Source organism: Triticum aestivum, chromosome 2B (genome assembly GCF_018294505.1).
Source record: "Triticum aestivum cultivar Chinese Spring chromosome 2B, IWGSC CS RefSeq v2.1, whole genome shotgun sequence".
NCBI lineage: Eukaryota > Viridiplantae > Streptophyta > Magnoliopsida > Poales > Poaceae > Triticum > Triticum aestivum.
In genome coordinates, this window is record NC_057798.1 from 526,082,765 (window position 1) to 526,103,426 (window position 20,662).

Here is a 20,662-nt window from a genome sequence, read left to right on the forward strand (position 1 = left end):
AGGCAGTGCGCGTGACAGCCCTTACGCCAGGCATCGACGAGACGGATTCACACTCTCCGACGCCGCATATGGTGCCCGACAACACCTGTTGCCACAACCAAGTCGTGGTGGACGTGGCCGGCTTTGACCACTACGGATCCATCACCGACCTCACATTCACTGGCGATGTGTAGGGCACAGACTCCGACGAGGAAGAGTAGGGCATGGGAGACGACGATGCCACGAGTCTCGTGAGTTGGTGCGTGACTCGTGTGCTACTCTACCTCGTTGAGAACCGAACCAACATTTGGGTCAAAGCAGCCAACCACCGAACACGGGCACGACGGAGCCGGACAGGCTCCGCTTTAGATTAGGTTTCACGCGCATGTAATTGTATGGATTTGAAAATTCATAATTGAAGTATCTTAGTTGGAAAAAGGATTTTTAGGATGTTGTCCGGTCGCTCTCCGCATCCGTGGATGTTTGGGAGACGAAATCTGGAAGTTGTAGTTGTAGATGCTCTAACCGTGTTCAGACTCGCCGAAATTCACCAATCGAGATCTCGGTTTGTGCAGAACACCCGCTGCTGTGCTGGCCTTGCTACTTTTCCAAACTGGTGCTTGGCGGGAAATCTCCTCAAATCTCCCTCCAATTCCTCAACTCCGTCCCCCACCCGCAAGGCCCCAACCCACCGCCCCGCACCACCAATTCCGTCATCAGCGATGTACTCTTCCCTCCACGCCGCCGATTCCGATTCCGACGACTCCCTCCTCTCCGACGTATCCGCCTCCCCGACTCGCCGGTGCTCACCAGCACCTCGCCCGGCACCGTCCAAGCACCGTCCCACGCCAGATCCCACATCAAAACCCAAACGCAAGCCCAAACCCAAGCCCAAGCCCGTACCCTGCTCTACCTCCGCCCCCGCCTCCGCCTCCGCGCCTCCGATCCGCGCCGCCGCCCTCTCCGACCCGCACGGCCTCGCGGCGCGCATCGCCCCGGGGTCAGCGCTCACCGCCAGCGCCAGCACAGTCTCCTTCTCCTCCTTCCGCCGTCTCGTCCAGTCTCGCAACCTCTCATTCGAACCAGCCGCCGCATTCACGAACCCCACCCCCGCGCCCGAGGTCGAGCCTGAGCCTGAGCCCGAGCCCGCGGAGATACCAATCGCCGAGCCGTCCCCGCCCCCGGCAGTCACCCACCCGCCGCCGCAGCTCAGGCCCAAGCGGGTGCACCCCAACTCGGTGTCGGAGGCCCCTGCGGCCGCGGTTGAGCAGCCGAAGCGGCCGAGAGGGGACCCCGCGGGCAACTTCGTTCGGCTCAACATCAATGGGTACGGCCGGAAGAAGTCGTTCAAGTCGCAGGCCAGGCGCCCGACGAAATACCGCTCCTGGAAGCGGCAGCAGCCCGGCGGTGGAAAGGCCCGGGCAGGTGCCGATGAGGAAGGGGATTTCGTGGCGGAGGCGCTCCTCGAGCGGGAGAAGAATGCGGCGGGAGGTGATGACGGTGTTCTCAAGATTGTTGAGGTAGCCAGAGAGGATCCGTCCGAGCAGAATCTCGAGAGTTTGCTCAGGAAGGTGTTTGGTTATGATTCATTCCGCGAGGGTCAGCTTGAGGCCATCCAGAATGTAGTTGCAGGGGAGTCGACGGTGCTCGTGCTGCCCACCGGCGCGGGCAAGTCACTGTGCTATCAGGTTTGCAGCCAAATTTGAGTTATTGGTTTGTTATAGGCCAGTTCTGACATGATCTTGATGCTACTTTTCAGTTGCCTGCTATGATTTTGCCTGGACTGACACTGGTGGTGAGCCCATTGCTGTCCTTGATGGTTGATCAATTGAGGAAGCTCCCTGCATTTCTCCCAGGAGGCCTTCTTGCGAGTAGTCAGGTAAATGCAAAAGTTTATATGCTTGCTGCTAGTCCTACTCATTATTGTTTTTTAATATAAGTGTTATATTGTTTTATTCGTTCAGACGAGTGATGAGTTTCATGGAACATTACGGCTGTTGCGTGCAGGGGAAATAAAGGTACAGCTTTCTTAAGCGTCATTTCTGAACAGACCACTCTTGCATCAACAACTATCTGCTTTGATTTTGCCTTATCTAGAGAATCATCGCTGCATACCTTGCAAATTCTATTTCAACACAATATATTTTGTTGATGTAGTAACAAGAATATGGATTTGAGAAACAACAATTCGTCTTAAATTTGGAATATGAGCCCAATTGTCCTCACATGTTTTGCAGTAGTGACGTTAACCTGTATTTTGCTTCATTTTTCTGAGATAGCTTCCATTGTTTATCAGGTTCTTTTTGTTTCCCCTGAGAGATTCTTGAATGAAGAATTTCTGCAGATATTCAGGGACACACTCCCAATATCTCTTGTGGTCATTGATGAAGCCCATTGCATTTCTGAATGGTGAGTTTATATTTCATCTTAGTTCAGCTGAGAACACTAGATACTTGTTTACAGTACCGAGAAAGGCTTCCGCCCCGCTTTATATATAAAGCAAAGATCACCAACGGCCCGATACAAATGCACGCCACCACAACAAACGCACACCCCAAAGGCAGGATACACAGGCGCTTAGAGCAGCAACACCACCCCTATCTACTTGTTTACAGTTGGCACTGCAATCTATCTTCGCAGTTGATTTCCTGGATACAAAAATAACAAGCTGAAAGAGGTGATCTAGGATGGTACTGGTTTTAAATTGGTCAAATAAGTGGCCAGTCACAGTTACCAGCTATGCGAATACAACTGAGCAAGATAACAACAAATCTATTTTAGACACATATCATTGACTAGGTAAGAAATACTCAACAAAATTTGAATCACATAATCAGATGGGGTGGACCGATGCACCGATAAGAAAGCTATCATCTATCTTGGACTTCATTGATATGATTAATGTTGCTATCTTAATATTAATGCTTCCTTTAGCTTTCACATAAGCAAATGCTAAATTGCTAATAACCATTTACTTTCGATTTTAAATTAGTTCTGCCATTAGACTGCATGGCGATATTTTTTCTGCTCTACCACTCTTTATCCATGCTTGCGTTTACTTTTTGTGATACATTCAGCTAGTTTCATTGCTTTGTTTTCATACTCTATTATGTACTTGCTGTTCATTTTGTAGTGTTAGTGTATCTAAGTTCATGATCTAATCTTTCATTTTTCCCAAATGGACAGGTCTCATAATTTTAGACCTTCATATCTAAGGCTTCGAGCATCACTACTTCGGAGAAAGCTTAATATTCAATGTATTCTTGCAATGACTGCAACTGCAACAACTCAAACCTTGCAGGAGATAGTTAATGCCTTAGAAATTCCATCTGGTAATCTCATCCAGACATCTCAAATTAGGGAAAATCTAAAGCTGTCTATCAGCATGAGTGATAACAGGTAGTTTACTCATCCTTGTTACCAGAGTCTATTTAATATGGTATATATTTGAAATAAGGCAAATGAGATATGACGCATTATATTGTGTCACAGGCTGAAGGATTTAATGTTGCTATTAAAGTCTCCCCCTTTTGTCAATATGAAAAGTATTATCGTCTATTGCAAATTTCAGGTTAAACTTTCTCAACCTAAAGATGGTTAACACACCTGTCCAGCTGTTATTTGATACAATTCAATACTGCATATATAACCTTTTTCGTGTTATCTTGAACAGACAGAAACGGATTATGTTTGTAAGCACTTGTGTGATAACAACATTAATGCCAAGGTTGGCATTCCATCTTTAGCTTGTTATGTGTTAGCCGCGCATACTTTTTATCTATGACATTTTCTATTTTTATAGAGCTACCATAGTGGACTTTTGATGAAAAAGAGGAGCCGGGTACAGGAGCTGTTCTGCTCTAACAAAATAAGAGTGGTATATGCTTGCTTACGTAGTTCCTCGGTTTTCTATTTTATAAGTTGTATTATGTAGGCCAGGTGTCTAACTTTGTTTTTTCCGCCTTGAGGAAGGTTGTTGCAACTGTGGCGTTTGGCATGGGTCTTGATAAGAGTGATGTCGAAGGGGTATGATTATATCCACATAATTATTTTCAATTACATCTGAAAACAAGAAATATTTCAGTGTTCTTTCAAATGCGCAGCTCATAACTAAAGTAAAATAATAATTTGCTGCTAACTTGGACTGATACAAGCATTCTTTCCTTAGGTGATCCACTATAGGTTGCCAGAAAGCCTTGAAGAGTACATACAGGTAAGAACTTCATGATGTCATATACACTTCTCCATTCTACTATCTTCTAGAACATATGGATATGCTCTTTCAGGAAACTGGACGTGCTGGAAGGGATGGACGGTTATCACACTGTCACCTTCTTTTTGATTCAACAACATTCTATAAGATTCGCAGTCTTTCACACAGGTGAATTAATTTTCTATATTATTTGTTCTCTCATCTGTATATTTCCTGTGAAATGACTCTAAGAAACCCCTTTCGGCAGCGATGGCATTGATGAATATGCAATGAGCAAATTTCTTAACCAGATATTCTCCTCTGGCAACACGATGGGGTGCATCTGTTCCTTCCCTAAAGAGTCTACTTCACGCAAGTTTGATATAAAAGAAGAGGTTTGTGCCTGTCCCATCAGCCCATGTAGTTTGTTTTCTCATTCACACATTTACCAGTGCTTAGAAAGTCCCCTCACAACCTTACACTATATCGAGTTAATTTGATACATTTCTGCACTTGACAGACATACCATGGAGGTTAGTGGTTGTTTGATGTCACATACAAATTTAACTATTTCCATTATAATAAATTGGATTTGCTACCTTAAATGACGGTTTTATATCTGTATTTTAGAGATGCTATCTAGCATTCATATCAAAACATCATAGACAATATTTCTTGGTCTTCTGTCTCAAGAAAATCTCAATGTTTAATCTAGGGACTAGAGCAGTTGTTCCCAAGAACAAACCAGGATCATCATTCTAAACCTTTTCTCTGAAGCAAGTAGTACCTTTGTGATATTTTCATGTCGCCTGGACATTGGCACGGTCTCTAATACACTTGTTTGACCATTACATTTTTGAACTGTACGGTACAATGACCTAGGAAGAAAATATAAAAAAGTAATGACATAAACTACTTTTGAGAACTAGCCATGACAAGGGTGCATGGAAGCTTGCTATCCATGTGCCAGAACCATGAGTTGGTTGCGAGATCTTATGGGTTTCACCTCTAGCCTACCCCAACTTGTTTGGGACTAAAGGCTCCGTTGTTGTTGTTGTTGTTGTTGTTGTTATAAACTACTTTTGACAAATCTACTGTTTTTCCCTGCGAGAGTTGTTTTGACCTAAATTTATCTACATAAAAACCAATTGTTGCTAGTTATATGGAGTAAAGTATGTAGAGGTGCCCTTTCCTTCTAACTTTTGAACAGTAGTGATTTATTTGAAATTTTCCTTTTTCCCTAGGAATAACTTCATTTGCTTTGCTTTTAAACTTCCTGTAAGCATTTTGGTTACTTTTTGAATAATCTGAATTGTTGGATGATCCAGCTAATCTTCAGATGAGATGATTCTCCTTGCAATTTCTCACTGTAGGTGCTTTTAACAGTCCTCACACAGCTGGAAATTGGTGAGGAGCAATATCTCCATTTACTTCCTCAGTTCAGTGTTACCTGCACACTGTATTTTCACAAGGTATATTCTTATCCAGTGATCTGAGGTTTGCACCATTTGAACCAAATTTTTTCTTAGTGTGCTCAGCTGAGGACCATGGTATGTGTCCAGTAATCAATGGTTAATCCACAGTTGTTTGACAACATTGTGACCTTCGCACATGATTACCATGCACATCCCATGTTCATTGTTCTTTTCATAAGATATTATACTTTTCTCCTTTTCTTTTAACTTCTCTTTTTTCGCTGAATTGTATTGCTACAGACATCCCCGCAACTGCTTGCTGACAAGGATATACTACTTAGATCAATTCTAAATAAGTAAACGTTCCCTCTACTTCTGTTTTGAAGTGCTCTTCTGAACTTGCTGCATCTCTCTAAGACTGATTCTGTATGGAAAAGCAGGTCTGAAATGAAGGATGGCAGTTATGTCTTCGAAGTACCAAGAGTAGCTAATGATATGAGGATCACAATGAATGAAGTGTTTGATCGTTTGCAAAAGCTAAAGGTTTGCCTGAACAAAACGCCATTTTTTCCAGTTAGAGTGGTGTTTTCGAGGTGTCCATGAATTCCATGGTTATCATTTACTCCCTCCGTCCCATAATATAAGATGTTATTACATCCAATATGTGAGTATATTGGATGTAATAACGTCTTATATTATGGGACAGAGTATTTATGTTCAAATATGTGTCACTAAGCTTATCAAACAGCAAAACTGAAATTGCTTTTGAGCTGGATTCAGAATTTCACACTTACTTTCGTATTTCTTTTAGTTGAATCACTGGTTATATTTTGTTTGCTGCACATAAGGATTTAATTTCAAATACGTAGTAGGTAACCAGCTGGATGCTTCGATCTTTGTTCCTTTGTTTCCTGTAACTTTTTTCTCGAACACACATCAAAATGCTTGTCGTTGTCATTAAGAAGAGGATGGCCATGAAAATCAAACCAAAACAAAAACCTAAGCAAAGTACAATATGACAAAGAAAAGAGAAACCAACTAGGCTAGGTCAGGTTAGGCCAAAACTGAGACAACAGCTGATTCGACCTTTGTAACTTCGTTTTCTGTATTAGTTGCATTTTAGTACCTAACTCCCCCCATATTTCAAGAAGATTAACAGCTGGCTGTATTGTACGAGTACCTAGGTATGGGCAGTGTACTTAGTATAGTACCTAGCATCTGTAGCAACCGAGTAGTAACTGACAGTTGCTATGCCCCATGATTATGTTGCTACAGAAACCATGTCTGGCCTCAAGATGCGACCCAATAGAAGCAGTAGGACAGATGTACCGTTTATTTTGTTTTGCTTCCTTTTTTGCTATTGGTTTGCTTTTGCTTGGTTTTGTTGGCTGTATGAATGGTGGCATTTCAATGTTTTCTTCTAATGCAAAATGATGTGCTTTAGGTGCGTATTTGAGAGAAAAAATGTTGCTATAGAAACATATATGTTACACCCTCTGTTTCTAAATATAAGACGCCCCATTGGTTCAAGTTAAACTGCCAAACGTCTTATATTTAGGAGCAAGGTAGTAGATCATTTCAGCCCTGCTATGGATTGCAGTAATGTGCCACCAATAGTCATTGACTGCATTTGCTTTAGGTAACTGCTATACACACACTATTGCTAGAGAAAATGGGCACACTTGATATAGCCTAGATTTTCTGTTATGTATATTATGTTACTTATGATCACACTTCCATGTCCTAGCAAATATTTTCATTATCAGTTGTGCTGTGGCACTTGTTGCTTATCGCTGTTCTAGTGTAAGATCTTTTGGTCATGTAGTTACAGGCTTATGGCCTGGTATAGCTCGAGTGACTTGCTAAAATATTGTGCTTTTGGAATGATTCATCGTCTGTTCTCTATTGTCTTTATCCTGTTGCACCGCTTCTATGTTATGCTCCTTATGTTATGTGACATTTAATTATTTCTCTCTGTAAATCAGTTTTCAGGAGAACTATCTTATGAATTGAAAGACCCAGCCTACTGTTATATGATCTTAAAAAGGCCAGATGACTTGAACGCTCTTTCAGCAAATCTCACAAAATGGCTTTCTGAAGTAGAAAACTCAAAGGTGGTAAACAGTTTCTTAAGCTCTTCTAAATAAGTATATCTTGTCATACAATATTGTCCTTCAAACTATAGTTGCAGATCATCAGTTTATACATTGTATTTGTTAGAGGTAGTAAATCATGTACTCAATAGGCTTTTATAAATTATGTACTCAATAGGCTTTTATCAATGGTAATTTCGTCTCAGTTATTCATATTAACTGATTGCTGATGCTTGCTGTTTAAACAGATCAGGAAACTAGACGCTATGTTTGCTCTCGCGGACTATGCTGTCAAAGGTTGTAAAAAGATAGATGGCTGTTCTGGCTCCGAGCACACCCCATGCATCCAGAAGAGGATTATAGACTACTTCAGCAAGAAGGAAGGCACACCAGACGATGATTACTGTACTCCGCTCCGCAAGAGCAGGTTTGCGTGCTCTCTTCCCACATAACTCACCAGAGCATTTGCTTCTTGCGTTGTTCCGTGCTAAGTTTTATCTGACGGAACATTTGATTTTGCTTCCTGCAGCACGTTCTTGCAATCCGATATAAAGGTAAGAACTAACACCATGGTACATTTTCCACTGTGATTGGTAATCATATAACAGGCCCGCCTGACAATTTCTTCACTGTGCTGCCAGGTATTCCTCCAGAGCAATTCGTTTGCCAAATTCACCCCGAGGGCTGTCGCGAGGATTATGCATGGCATCTCCAGCCCGGCTTTTCCAGCTGCTACCTGGTCCAAAAACCACTTCTGGTCTCTCTCTTTCTCTGGACTCATTTTGTTATTTTTATGTATAGCTTGTCTTTCCACCGATTTAGCGCATGGCTGAAGTTTTTTTTTTCTGACAGGGGACGCTATATGGAGGTTGATTTTCCAGTGGTCATAGAAGCTGCCAAAGCAGAGCTTGTTAAATTCGTTGGGAAGGGTGAATAATCTACAAGCAAAGCAATCAGAACCGTTGTCTAAGGTCTTGTCAGGCTACAATGTACAGTACATACATAAGAATGAAGTTTGAAACCAGGAACCGGATAGAAATTTAACCAGAGAAGGTTCGTGCCCACTCCCATGTACACTCTCCAATACTCCCTCTGTTCACTTTTGTAAGACGTTTTAGACAGCTGAAAAATCGAACTGTTTAGCTGTTGTCTTAAATGTCTAAAACGTCTTACAAAATTGAACTGAGGGAGTAGTTGTTATCCCGTGTGCTGAAAGCTGATCGCCGTTGTTTCCATAAATTTGCAGAGGCGCTTGGAAAAAAAAGTGTTGGTAGCAGAGGGGACACCAGCCACGCCTCCGGTGTGAAGTATGTATGCAAGCAAACGCCGGCCTTTCAGTCAAGCTGTCTACATGGGGGTCTGGCCGTGTAAGATAGCGGGTCAGCCAGGATCAAAAGGCAGAAGCAGGGAGACATGAGACATTTCCTGATTAAAGAAACAAAGGGAAACCAGTGGTGTACTAGACGAGAGATGAGTTAGTAGTAATAATGTGCTAACTTGTAATCTTGATATACTACCAGCCATGTTGGAATATATTTACTTAGCAGCATCAGCCGAGTATATTTACCGCCGAGTCTTGGTCGCACTTGTTGGAGTTGACTGGCCAACCAATCAGCAGCTGGGCGGCTCCATTGCATGTTGCCGTTGTCAGCTCCGATCTGAGCATCGGTTGTGGGCAGCTTCATTGCATTGCTGCCGTCGCATATTCATTCGAATATGCTCCGGCTAGCACGGTGCGGGTCCTGGCAGCAGCGCGCCTCTATCATTTCTTGGTGCGAACCGATACCCATTCGTTGATCGTGCAGTACTACGAGCTTGAGGCGGTGCGTCGTGCGGCAGTGTTTGTCCGGTAGATCCACTTCTCAATTGATTGCGTCCCTCCCATCACTCCACCGGTGGGAGCGCACGGCTTTCGCTGGAACACCGTGTCCTGTGTGACGCGATCCGAACCATGGGGGCCTAGCCATGGTGTTTATCATGTCGCTTGCAGAAAGAGGCGATCGGTATATATACAATCAAATTGTAGATTTGCATCTTCCGACACGGCACGGGAGACAAAAGCGTGCACACAGCCATACCCAAACATACACGACACGGTGGCCGCAGACGAAATTGGCCAAAATCGGATGCTCAAAATTGAAATCGTAGCAGTGTCACGTTGCTGCATCTGGACCGCCGACCGACCGGCGGCCTCCCACTTCAAGCGACACGTAAGCCGGGTTGCTGTTGCATCGGTGAACACGTAGCTGTCTTTTAATTATGTGGGTTGATGCCGTACTCGAACCACCGGAACACTTCACGGCCGCGTGGCATATTCGCACGGCTCAAATCTATCGACCCGAAGCATATTCATTCACGAGTAATTGTTCATTCACCCACTCGCTATCTATCCTAGCCAGCCGTCTGTAACGGAGGGACCACGTCAGGCGGCCGGGCCCGTGCCGTTCCAACAGGGCAACGAACGACTCTCCCGTGTTACGGAATCCAACCCGAAAAGCAATATTCTGTGCTCGCGTCGGTCGATCTCTGTGGGCCGTAACCCCGAAGACTAGTAGAGGTAGCTCGGGCGGCGAGCATCCACGCACGCACGCACGCACGCAGAATTTACCGAAGCACACAGGAGGAGAACGAGGGAGGGAGAGGGGAAAAGCCGACGGCAGAAGAAGGAACGCGAAGCCATCCCCCCCGTCCCCTCCCGTTGCTTCCCCTCGCCCAACTCGAATCCTCTCCCCTCGCGCCGTGCCAGAGGGCTCCGCCGGAGATCGATCGAGGAGACGCGGCCCGAGCCGGAGATGGTCGCCGCCGTGGTGAACTACCCGCTCGTCGCGGGGCTCCTCGCCTTCGCGGTCGCGCAGTCCGCCAAGTTCTTCACCACCTGGTCAGCTGCCTGCACCCCTCCTCTCCTCTCCCCTGCCCCGCGTTACAGTTCCGGCCGAGGGTTTGGTTCCGCTCCTCGGGCTGCTGCTGCTGCTTGTGTGAGCATTGCGGAGCGCGTGTGACTTTGGTGGTCGCGAGTTTGTAGCTTGTCTGCTTAGCGCCAAGGTGAAGGGAGATTTGGATTCGAGACCTGCTAGGAATTGCATTTTACTAATTTTAGGCTGTTTTTTTCGTTTTAAATTCGGCGGATCAGTTTCCTAGCCTAATTGTTCGGCGGATCAGTTTCCTAGGCTGGTTACAGAAGCAGTAGGCTGTGGATCCCCGCCAAGCTTAGCGAGATCTTCCTCTTATTTCTGCGTTCCGCTTCGTTATGTTAGTACGATCTGCGCCAATTGCTTCTGTAACCAGATACTAGTATTCATGAACCACCCGCGGAATACTTTGTCAACGAGAGGCAATGGAAATGCCAGATATACCACGTGGTGTGAGAGTTACAGTCACCGAACTAGGACAAAAACATGCCAAAAAATAGTACTCCCTCCGCTTCCAAAATGTTCGAAGTTCTAGGTTTTGTCCTAAGTCAAACTTCTATAAGTTTGACCAACTTTGTAGAAAGATATGCTAATATCTACAGCATCAAATATATATAGTATGAAAACATGTGTTATGATGAATCTGGTGAAACTAATTTGATGTTGTAGATGTTGGTATATTTTTCTATAAATTTGGTCAAACTTTAAAGAAGTTTGACTTAGGGCAAACCTAGATCTTTGAAACGGAGGGAGTACTATACCTTTTTGGTATGGTTTTTGTCTAGAAGTAGTGGAGAGACACCCCTGGATCACATTACTGACAATCATGAGGTTTTAGTTATTAATATGAGAACATTTTATGGTTATTCGGATGGTTTGATGAGGCACTTAGAAGCCTAATTTTTTCACATTGATTCTGGTTCTGCTGCCAGATAAGGGCTGTATTTGTGATTGGTGAAGCAAATTTGTTGCATGTTTAATGCTAGAGGCCAGTTGGTTACATAATACTCCCTCCGTCCCAAATTAAGTGACTCAACTTTGTACTAACTTTGTACTAAAGCTAGTATAAAATTGAGTCACTTATTTTGGGACGGAGGGAGTACTATCTGTATTTCCTTACTTTGGTCCTAATGTCACTCAGATGTTTAATCAATGCTTTGTGATGTTCCTGCCCATAAATTATTTGCATTGGCTGCAAAGAGTGTCTGTTGGCAAAGTAAATAACGAAATTAACCCTTGATTTCCTGATAATTTAAGCAAAAATGGCTGGTACTAGACTATGAACATGAAGTGAGCCCTATCCTCAGTGGCGGCGCTAGCCTAATTCTAATCTTTTTCTTCATGAATATCAAAATTTTAAGAGGATCATGGACAATTTGTGATGTCAATTTACATCACCAATTGTGTGTAGAGCTGTCCCATATTGACATCACACATTCATAGGTTATGGACTTATCGCAAGTGCACACTACCATTTGCTGTCTCATGGAGCATATAATTCAAATAAGAAAACTAACTGTTTGGGGACCATTTGAACATGTGCAGACGCCTTTATTCGGTAAAAGGAGTTTTTATTGACTCAACAACATGCACACAGACCTGAATTTACATCAGGGCAAAAATTTGAGAACGTTCCGTATAAGCTTATCACTCATGTTGCCTAGTTATGATGTGGAGTACTCCCTCCGTCCAAAAATACTTGTCGAAGGAACGAATGTATCTAGACACAATTTAGTTCTAGATACACCCATTTTCATCTATTTCTCCGACAAGTATTTCCGGACGGAGGGAGTAGTATGTAAGAGGTAACATTCATTTCTAACTGTATAACTATCTTCAAGGTCGATTTGGGATTGGGGCAAGGCTTGTGTCTTAAATTGCACTTATCATAGAAGTATGGGTAAACTGGTAAAAAACATGCTAAAATGTTGCTTAGCACTGTCCAACCGTATGCATTTGGTGTTCTCTAAAGCAATTCTTTTCTTTTCTGGGTTTTATGTAGGTATAAAGAGAAACGTTGGGATGCCAGGCAATTTATAGCTTCTGGAGGGATGCCATCATCACATTCAGCCACAGTGACAGCACTTGCAGTGTCTGTTGGAATCCAAGAAGGCTTTCGTAGCGCCACATTTGCAACTTCAGTGATACTTGCATGTGTGGTGAGTACATGTTTGAGATTCTTTATGTATATAAAGCCTTAGCTACTTCTATTGCATGAGTATAGTAATATACTCCCTCCGTCCGAAAAAGCTTGTCCCAAGCTTGTTCCTTAAATGGATGTATCTAACACTAACTTGATGCTAGATACATCCATTTGAGGGACAAGCTTTTTCGGACGGAGGGAGTAGAAGAGAATATCAGACTATTTGCATTCATTTGCTTGCTTTCATCTCTATTTGTCTCTTCTACTTTCATGTGATACTTTGCACATTGCTTTTGAAAGTTGCTGTTGTATGTTGTGAAACTTCTGCTTAACAGCACTTTCCTGGCATCATTCATACTCCCTCCGTCCGAAAAAGCTTGTCCCAAGCTTGTCCCTCAAATGGATGTATCTAGCACTAACTTGGTGCTACATACATCCATTTGAGGGACAAGCTTTTCCGGACGGAGGGAGTATATAACAAGGACACACTTCGACATGAAAGACACGTATGCCTAAAACCTTCGTTTTTGTTTGTAGGTGATGCATGATGCTTTTGGTGTTCGGTTACACGCTGGAAAACAAGCAGAGGTTTGTCAGTCTCATCCTAAAAGGTCTTAGACTTGTGGTTAAATATGTGCATGCACTAACATGGGAGGCTGCTTAGCGGCTGCCCTGATTATAGGCTAATAAACATATACTCCCTCCGTTCCTAAATGTAAGTCTTTGTAGAGATTCCACTATAAACCACATACGGATGTATATAGATGAATTTCAAGTTTAGATTCACTCATTTTGCTCCGTATGTAGTTCACCCTGTGGGATCTCTACAAAGACTTATATTTAGGAACGGAGGGAGTATTTTCTATCTATAACTAGCATACAGTCTTTCTCGCCAAAAAAAAAAAACAGAAACAAAACTAGCATACAGTCTTTTCACATGGACCTGCTGTTTGATTTCTATTATCTCACTGGAGATTTATGAATTGGATCGCATTTGCGCATATAGTTATATGCATTAGATTGCATTAGACTTTCTCAGTTTGATCAAGGATACCCAGTGATCTGCTAGGTGTTTGTGATGCTGGAAACAACACTTACAAGATCTGTATATGTATAAATTATACTACCTCCGTTCCATTTAGTTGACGCTCAAACGGATGTATCTAGACGTATTTCAGTGCTAGATACATCCGTTCGAGCGTCATCTAATTCCGAAGGGAGGGAGTAGCTAAATGGTTGTCCAAGATTTAGTTTGTTCTGTTGTCATTTGCTGCCAGTATTCAGTGTGTAGTAAGTTATGTTTGCAGTATATAGAGCATGCATCACTATGGATATGCCTCTGAAGTTGGATATGTTTGGCTGAATGATATATTCTCCATGATTACCTTGAACATTTGATAAGCAGTTGATGAGTATCCTTTGACTATATGTTTGGCCTGGACTTGATTAACTACTTTCTCACCAACACGTGAACAAGAAATTTAGATAATGACAAATGTATGTTTAAAGTACCCTTTTTTTGGCGGTGGAAAGATACCCATTGATACATAACAAAGAGAAGTATTTCAAACTTTGTGTGACACTGAAGCAAGATGACACTAATATTGTTGATGCAAATCCTATCAGGTGTTAAACCAAATTGTCTACGAGCTGCCTATAGAGCATCCGCTGGCAGAGACAAAGCCATTGCGTGAGATTCTTGGGCACACAGTCCCTCAGGTTAGCTTACATGCTTTATCTTCCATATATTGATGTTTGTGGCCTTGCTAGTTAAGGAAAATGTGATTGTCGATATAGGAAGCAGAAAAGAATAAAAAGACTAACTACTGAAATTTCAGAGCATCAATTTGTGAGCTACTTCAATGGTTCTCGAATTATTCATATCGAAAGATATTTATTATCTGTAGCATGCTCCAAAGCTGTGATTATTGAATAGTTTCATCATATGATACAGCAAACCTCTTTCAGGAGCAAAAACTTAGAATGCAAATGACATTTCATAAATTATTTGGGACAGACAGTTGTTAGTTGGCTCGCCCCTAGTTTTTTTACCCTTATTGTCATCTTGGAAGATTGTGCATGCTCTTGTCAGGTACTCCCTCCGTTCCTAAATACTCCCTCCGTTCCTAAATGTAAGTCTTTGTAGAGATTCCACTATAAACCACATACGGATGTATATAGATGAATTTCAAGTTTAGATTCACTCATTTTGCTCCGTATGTAGTTCACCCTGTGGGATCTCTACAAAGACTTATATTTAGGAACGGAGGGAGTATAAGTCTTTTTAGAGATTCCAAATATGGATTACATACAGAGCAAAATGAGCGAATCTACACTAAAATAGATCTATCCACATCCGTATGTAGTTCGTATTGAAATCTCTAAAAAGACTTATATTTAGGAACGGAGGGAGTATATTATTTTGATAGTAACAATGATTAGCCGATATGCGTGATATACTGGATGTAAAAACACTTGTTTGACATGTCAGGTGGTGGCTGGTTGCATCCTTGGAATCCTCACGGCTGTGGTCATGCTCTTAGCTCTGGGGAGAGGCAATATTTGATCATCTAATATCGCATCGCCGATCTTGTAAAGCATACAAAAGAAGCTCATCTTTGATGTAATGTGTAAAAGTGGCCTGTCCATGCTGCTACAAAGTCTTAACTGATATAGATCTGCGCTGTAGGATTGTAGGTCGTAGCTTCAGTTGGTGCTGTAAATCTGAGATGTTTGCTGTCGATCAGAACCTCCTCATGTTGAATGTTTGCTGTACAACTAGCAGTGATATGTAGCTTGAGAACGTGATGGTTCTGAATAGTTGATACCACGTCATAAGCTCCATTCTGGGTACACAATTATTGTGTTTGCCTTTTTTTTGAACTTTTCCTTTTGAACTCGATTATTATATTTGCCTTTGATCCAAAGAGTAAGAAATATGACACAGAAAATCTAACGCAACTTTAAGCAACACAGCCAACTTAGGTACTACGTACAATGTCTCCTAAATATAAGTCTTTGTAGGGCGTATTTGGTTGCCCGCACCGAGTCCAGCCTGGTCCGAGCGGGAAGGGAGAGGTCTGTTTGGTAGCCTGGTTTTTCTGTTGGGCCTGCACCGCATGATTCTCAAAGCAGCCCACAACCTGGCTCGCTGGAAACCCTGGGATCGGCAGTTTCTCGCGAGCCAGACTGAGTGCGGCGCGAGGTCGCACGGGCGGGAGCGAGGCGCGGGCGAGGGGCGATGACGGGAGATGGAAATCTGGCGCGCCGTCCTGGCGTCAAATTAGCCTCACCCTCCTTTCACTCGCTCATCCATAGCCACTGCCCCCCTTTCTTCGCTACTGCCTCACCACCGGTGGCGGCTGCGATTCCAGATCTGCGCTAGAGGGGACGGCGGCGGCGGCGGCGGAAGAGGCGGCGATGTTTGCGGCGGATCTGGTGCTCCCCTTGCTGTTGGCCACCGTCTGGTCGACCTAGTGTGTGCCATGGCTCCCCCTACGCCGTTCTCGTCTCCGATGCCGGTAAGCAACACCCCCTCTCCCCTTTGTTAGCTCAGTGGTTAGGCCGTTAAGCTAGGTGTAGGATCGATTTTCCACTGAACGAACCATCCATGTCGACTAGGTTATGGACGCACGGATGAGGCTGATAATCCAGTCATCAGCACTGATTAGTGTGATTCAAGCATGGGTCATGTTCATGCACCAGAGAGCTGTTCGTCGTGCTGGAAGACCTTTGATTCGCTATGGTCCATTGTTTCCCTGGGAACAGGAGAGGATCCAAAATCTGAACTACATCTACAATTGCAATGACGTCGAGGCTCTGTGGATGCTTAGAATGAAAAGAGCAGCATTTGCCAGACTTGTTGAGACCTTCAGGAGCAGGGGGCTGTTACAAGATAGCATCAACACTAGTGTCGAAGAGCAAGTGACCATGTTCCTCCATGTTGTTGGCCATAACCAGAGGTTCAGGGTCATTCACAACATGTCCAGGAGATCAATGGAGACCATCTCTAGGTACTTCAAGCAAGTGCTTTTTGCTATTGGGGAGCTTAGAGGAGAGATGATCAGGAGACCATCTGGTCAGACTCCACCCAAGATTCGCGGAAACCCAAGATGGTATCCATACTTCAAGATGAGCATTGACAATATACACTTTTCATGATTTGATATGCTTGTATTGTTCAAGTTGAGCACTAACACAGGCTTGTGATACCATTTTCAGGACTGCATTGGGGCAATAGATGGTACTCATGTCATTGCCAGAGTTCCTAGGTCACAGTCTGCATCATACAGGGGGAGGAAGCACTACACAAGTCAGAATGTGTTTGCTGCTGTTGACTTTGATCTGAGGTTCACATATGTGCTGGCTGGCTGGGAGGGGTCAGCGCATGATGCTAACATTCTCACTGACAACGTGAATCGACCTGATGGGATCAACATCCCCGACGGCAAGTTCTACCTTGGAGATGTTGGATATGCATGTCGGCCGGGTATTCTTCCACCCTTCAGGAAAACAAGGTACCATCTCAACGAGTTCTCTGGTAGGAACTTTCCTAGGACTGCACATGAGCTGTTTAATCTCAGACACTCCAGCCTTAGAGTAAATGTTGAGAGGGCATTTGAAGCTCTGAAGAATAGGTTTAAGATCCTGGATCAGAAGCCATTCCACCCATACTCCACTCAGGTTAAGCTAGTTCTTGCATGTTGCATTCTGCATAACTAAATCCTCCAGTGGGGCTTTGATAAACACGTGCCTGAGGAGGAAGAGGTCGAGCCTGACGATGTTGTTAGCTCTAGCCATGGTGTGGAGGCATTTGGCAATGACGCTTGGAAGAACAAAAGGTTGGAGTTGGCAGAGGCAATGTGGCTTAACAGAGGTCAGTGCAAGATTTGAAGAAGAGGAAGAAGAAGCAGCAGCAGCAAAAGCACAGAAGAAGAGGAAGAAGAAGCATCATCATCAGCAGCAGCAGAAGAGGAAGATGAAGCAGCAACACCGATGAACTATCCCCTATTTAGCCAATGACTCTTAATAATTTGAACTGTCATTTGATTGTAGTTAGGATGAACTGTCATTTGTTTAACTAGCTGGCACTATGTTCAGATTGTGAGTGGTAAGGTCATCACTAGTTAGAAGTGGTGATAACACCTTATGCAGGTTGCAACCAAACACCATATCATATGTGCACCGAATGCAATGCAGGCAACCAAATGCTGGGTCAAAAATGATTGTCTCATACAACTAGGGACATGCAGGCAACGAAATTATGTGCATCTGGGGTTTTTGCCCTGCATCCCCTTAAACTGGCTCATATAAGCCAGGCTCGTCGGGCCAGGCTGAGTCGGCAATGGAACCAAACACGCCCGTAGAGATTTCACTATGACCACATACGGATGTATATAGATGCATTTTAAAGTGTAAATTCACTCAATTTGCTCCGTATGTGGTCCTAAATATAAGTCTTTGTAGAGATTTCACTACGGACCACATACGGATGTATATAGATGTGTTTTAAAGTGTACATTCACTCAATTTGCTCCGTATGTGGTTCATAGCGAAATCTCTTTAAAGACTTATATTTATATTTAGAAACGGAGGAAGTATTTATTTCTCCTTTCTGGACGGGTGGATACAGTATGGAGTATTTGTGTATGCATGTGGGAGCGTTCTTGATCTAGATTCCCAGTCAGAGCTTGGATGGCGTCCCTCTGGGATGGTGCACAACGATGAGGCCGTACGCGTCCAGCGTGAGGAAGTCGTCCAGCTCCGGCGCGACGCACTGCCGGATGAAGATCCTGCCAGCCTCCGCGTAGCGCCCCCGCCGGAACCTCGCCGCGCCGACCTCCGCTTGGACCCTCGCCATCTCCTTCTCCACGACGCGCGCGAGCAGCTCCGGCGTGGCTCGGACCGCCACGCCGCCGGCGTCCAGCACCGCGCCGTGCCGCAGCCACTGCCAGTTCTGCACGCGGCTGATCTCCGCGGTGGCCGCGTCCTCCATCAGGTTGTACAGCGGCACGGAGCCGGACCCGCCCAGCCACGCCGCGAGGTACTGCACGCCGACGCGGGTGTTGAGCCGCAGCCCCTCCACCGTGCGCGGCCCCCGCGGCGGCTGGATCAGGTCCTCCTCCGTGATGGCGTCGACGGGCGCTGCCGCGTCGATCTGGTTAGGCTTCCCGCCGAGGTGGCCCTCGAAGACCTCCCGTATCGCCGGGATGAGCCCCGGGTGCGCCGCCCACGTGCCGTCGTGCCCCGCGCGCACCTCCCTCAGCTTGTCCCTGCGCACCAGCTCCAGCGCCGCCTCGTTCGCCACCGCGTCGTCCTTGATCGGAATCTGGGCCGCCTGTCAAATTGAATCAACACACATGTGATTGTTTGCGTCGATCACCCGTGGAGTGGAGTCAATGAGCTGGGGATGAACGAGCGCTTAGTTAGATACCATGCCGCCCATGGCGTGGACGCGGCGGCGGTGGCAGGTGCGGATGAGGAGGTGGGAGTAGGAGCGCATGAAGTGCTGTGCCATGCCGACGAGGGCGCGGTCGGGGAGGAGGCGGTCCGGGTGCGCGCGGAACGTCTTGACGTAGCTGAAGATGTAGTCCCACCGGCCGCAGTTGAGCCCCGCCGAGTGGTCGCGCAGCTCGTGCAGGATCTCGTCCATCTGGAACACCGCCGGCAGCGTCTCCACCAGCACCGTCGCCCTGATGCTCCCACGCTCGATCCCGGCCACTCTCTCCGCCCTCTCGAACACGCCGTTCCATATCCTCGCCTCCCTGCATGCATGTACGCTCGATCACATCAGCATGAATGAACCGTCACGAAATGTGTACACAAACAAACTATGAGCGCACCTGGAGTGCTCCATCTTGGGGAGGTAGAAGAAGGGGCCGAACCCGGCGCCCTGGCCGGCGCGGAAGGCGGCGTGGCTGTGGAAGAAGTAGAGGCCGAAGTCCACGAGGCAGCCGATGGCCGGCTCGCCGTCGATGACCACGTGCGCCTCCGGCAGGTGCCAGCCGCGCGGCCGGACGAACAGCTTCGCGGTGCGGTCGTCGAGCTTGTACACCCGGCCGCCGCGCGCCGCGTCGCGGAAGCTTATGGTGCCGGCCACGGCGTCCCGCAGGTTCACCTGCCCGCGCATCAGGTTCTCCCACGTCGGCGCCAGCGCGTCCTCGAAGTCAGCCTGCCACGTCCACGTCACGTTTTGCTTGGTTACATACTTACATGTTGCACCGCACTTGCACCTACGTACGCGCCTGCGCTTACCATGAAGACCTTGGCGCGGGAGTTGAGCGCGTTGATGACCATCTTCCTCGGGTCGGCGGGGCCGGTGATCTCCACGGTCCGGTCCGCGATGGCCGGCGGCACGGGCGCGCACGCCCAGTCTCCCTCCCGGACGAACCTCGTGGAGGGGTCGAACCGCGGCAGCTCGCCGGCGTCGTAGCGCCGCTGGGCCTCCCGCCGGCGTTCCATGGCGTACCTGACGGCGCCGCGGAACTCGCGCTGCAGGCCGGCCACGAAGGCCAGCGCGTCGCGGGTCAGGATGGCCGCGAACTCCGGGTCGTAGCGGCCGCGGATGTCCACGCCCTCCGGCGTGTCGTAGGACTGCGCCATCGCCGGGGTGGTGCTGTGGAAACCAGGCATTGTGTTTGCGTGAGCAGAGCACTGCGTGTGTAAGCGGGGATGATGGGAGTGTGCAGCTCGAGCTCGACGAGTGGAGCAGATATATACGCGCGGCAGGGGGGCGCCGGGATCAGTTTAAGATTTGAAATTGTATATGATGGCGTCATATGTGTGCAACTTGTGTATTCGAAGTGGCTACATCAAGCGTCGCATGTGCGTGGATGACGAAGATGAATGCCGAAGAAGTTCGAACAGAAACGTGGTTGTTACGATAAGGCACGCTGCGCCGGTGTTTGGGTGTAGCCTTGCGCATCAGCGCG

At 46.1% G+C, this 20,662-nt stretch overlaps 2 protein-coding genes and 1 pseudogene across 2 annotated transcripts; 2 read left to right on the top strand and 1 right to left on the bottom strand.

The window, feature by feature from the left end:
- Positions 1–562: 562 nt before the first annotated feature.
- LOC123045819 (ATP-dependent DNA helicase Q-like 5) lies at positions 563–9,264 on the top strand (annotated as a pseudogene).
- A 955-nt stretch (positions 9,265–10,219) lies between these two features.
- LOC123045820 (uncharacterized membrane protein YuiD) lies at positions 10,220–15,589 on the top strand. Its single transcript, XM_044469000.1, has 5 exons — positions 10,220–10,557; positions 12,591–12,747; positions 13,269–13,319; positions 14,358–14,450; positions 15,223–15,589. The coding sequence occupies exons 1-5, from the start codon at positions 10,472–10,474 to the stop codon at positions 15,295–15,297; spliced, it is 462 nt and encodes a 153-aa protein (XP_044324935.1). The 5' UTR covers positions 10,220–10,471; the 3' UTR covers positions 15,298–15,589.
- A 2,684-nt stretch (positions 15,590–18,273) lies between these two features.
- LOC123041565 (malate synthase) lies at positions 18,274–20,427 on the bottom strand. Its single transcript, XM_044464160.1, has 4 exons — positions 19,986–20,427; positions 19,574–19,902; positions 19,165–19,495; positions 18,274–19,068 (listed from the first exon to the last, which is right to left on the bottom strand). Exons 1-4 carry the CDS (start codon positions 20,361–20,363, stop codon positions 18,415–18,417), a joined length of 1,692 nt encoding a protein of 563 aa, XP_044320095.1. The 5' UTR covers positions 20,364–20,427; the 3' UTR covers positions 18,274–18,414.
- Between the last annotated feature and the right edge of the window lie 235 nt (positions 20,428–20,662).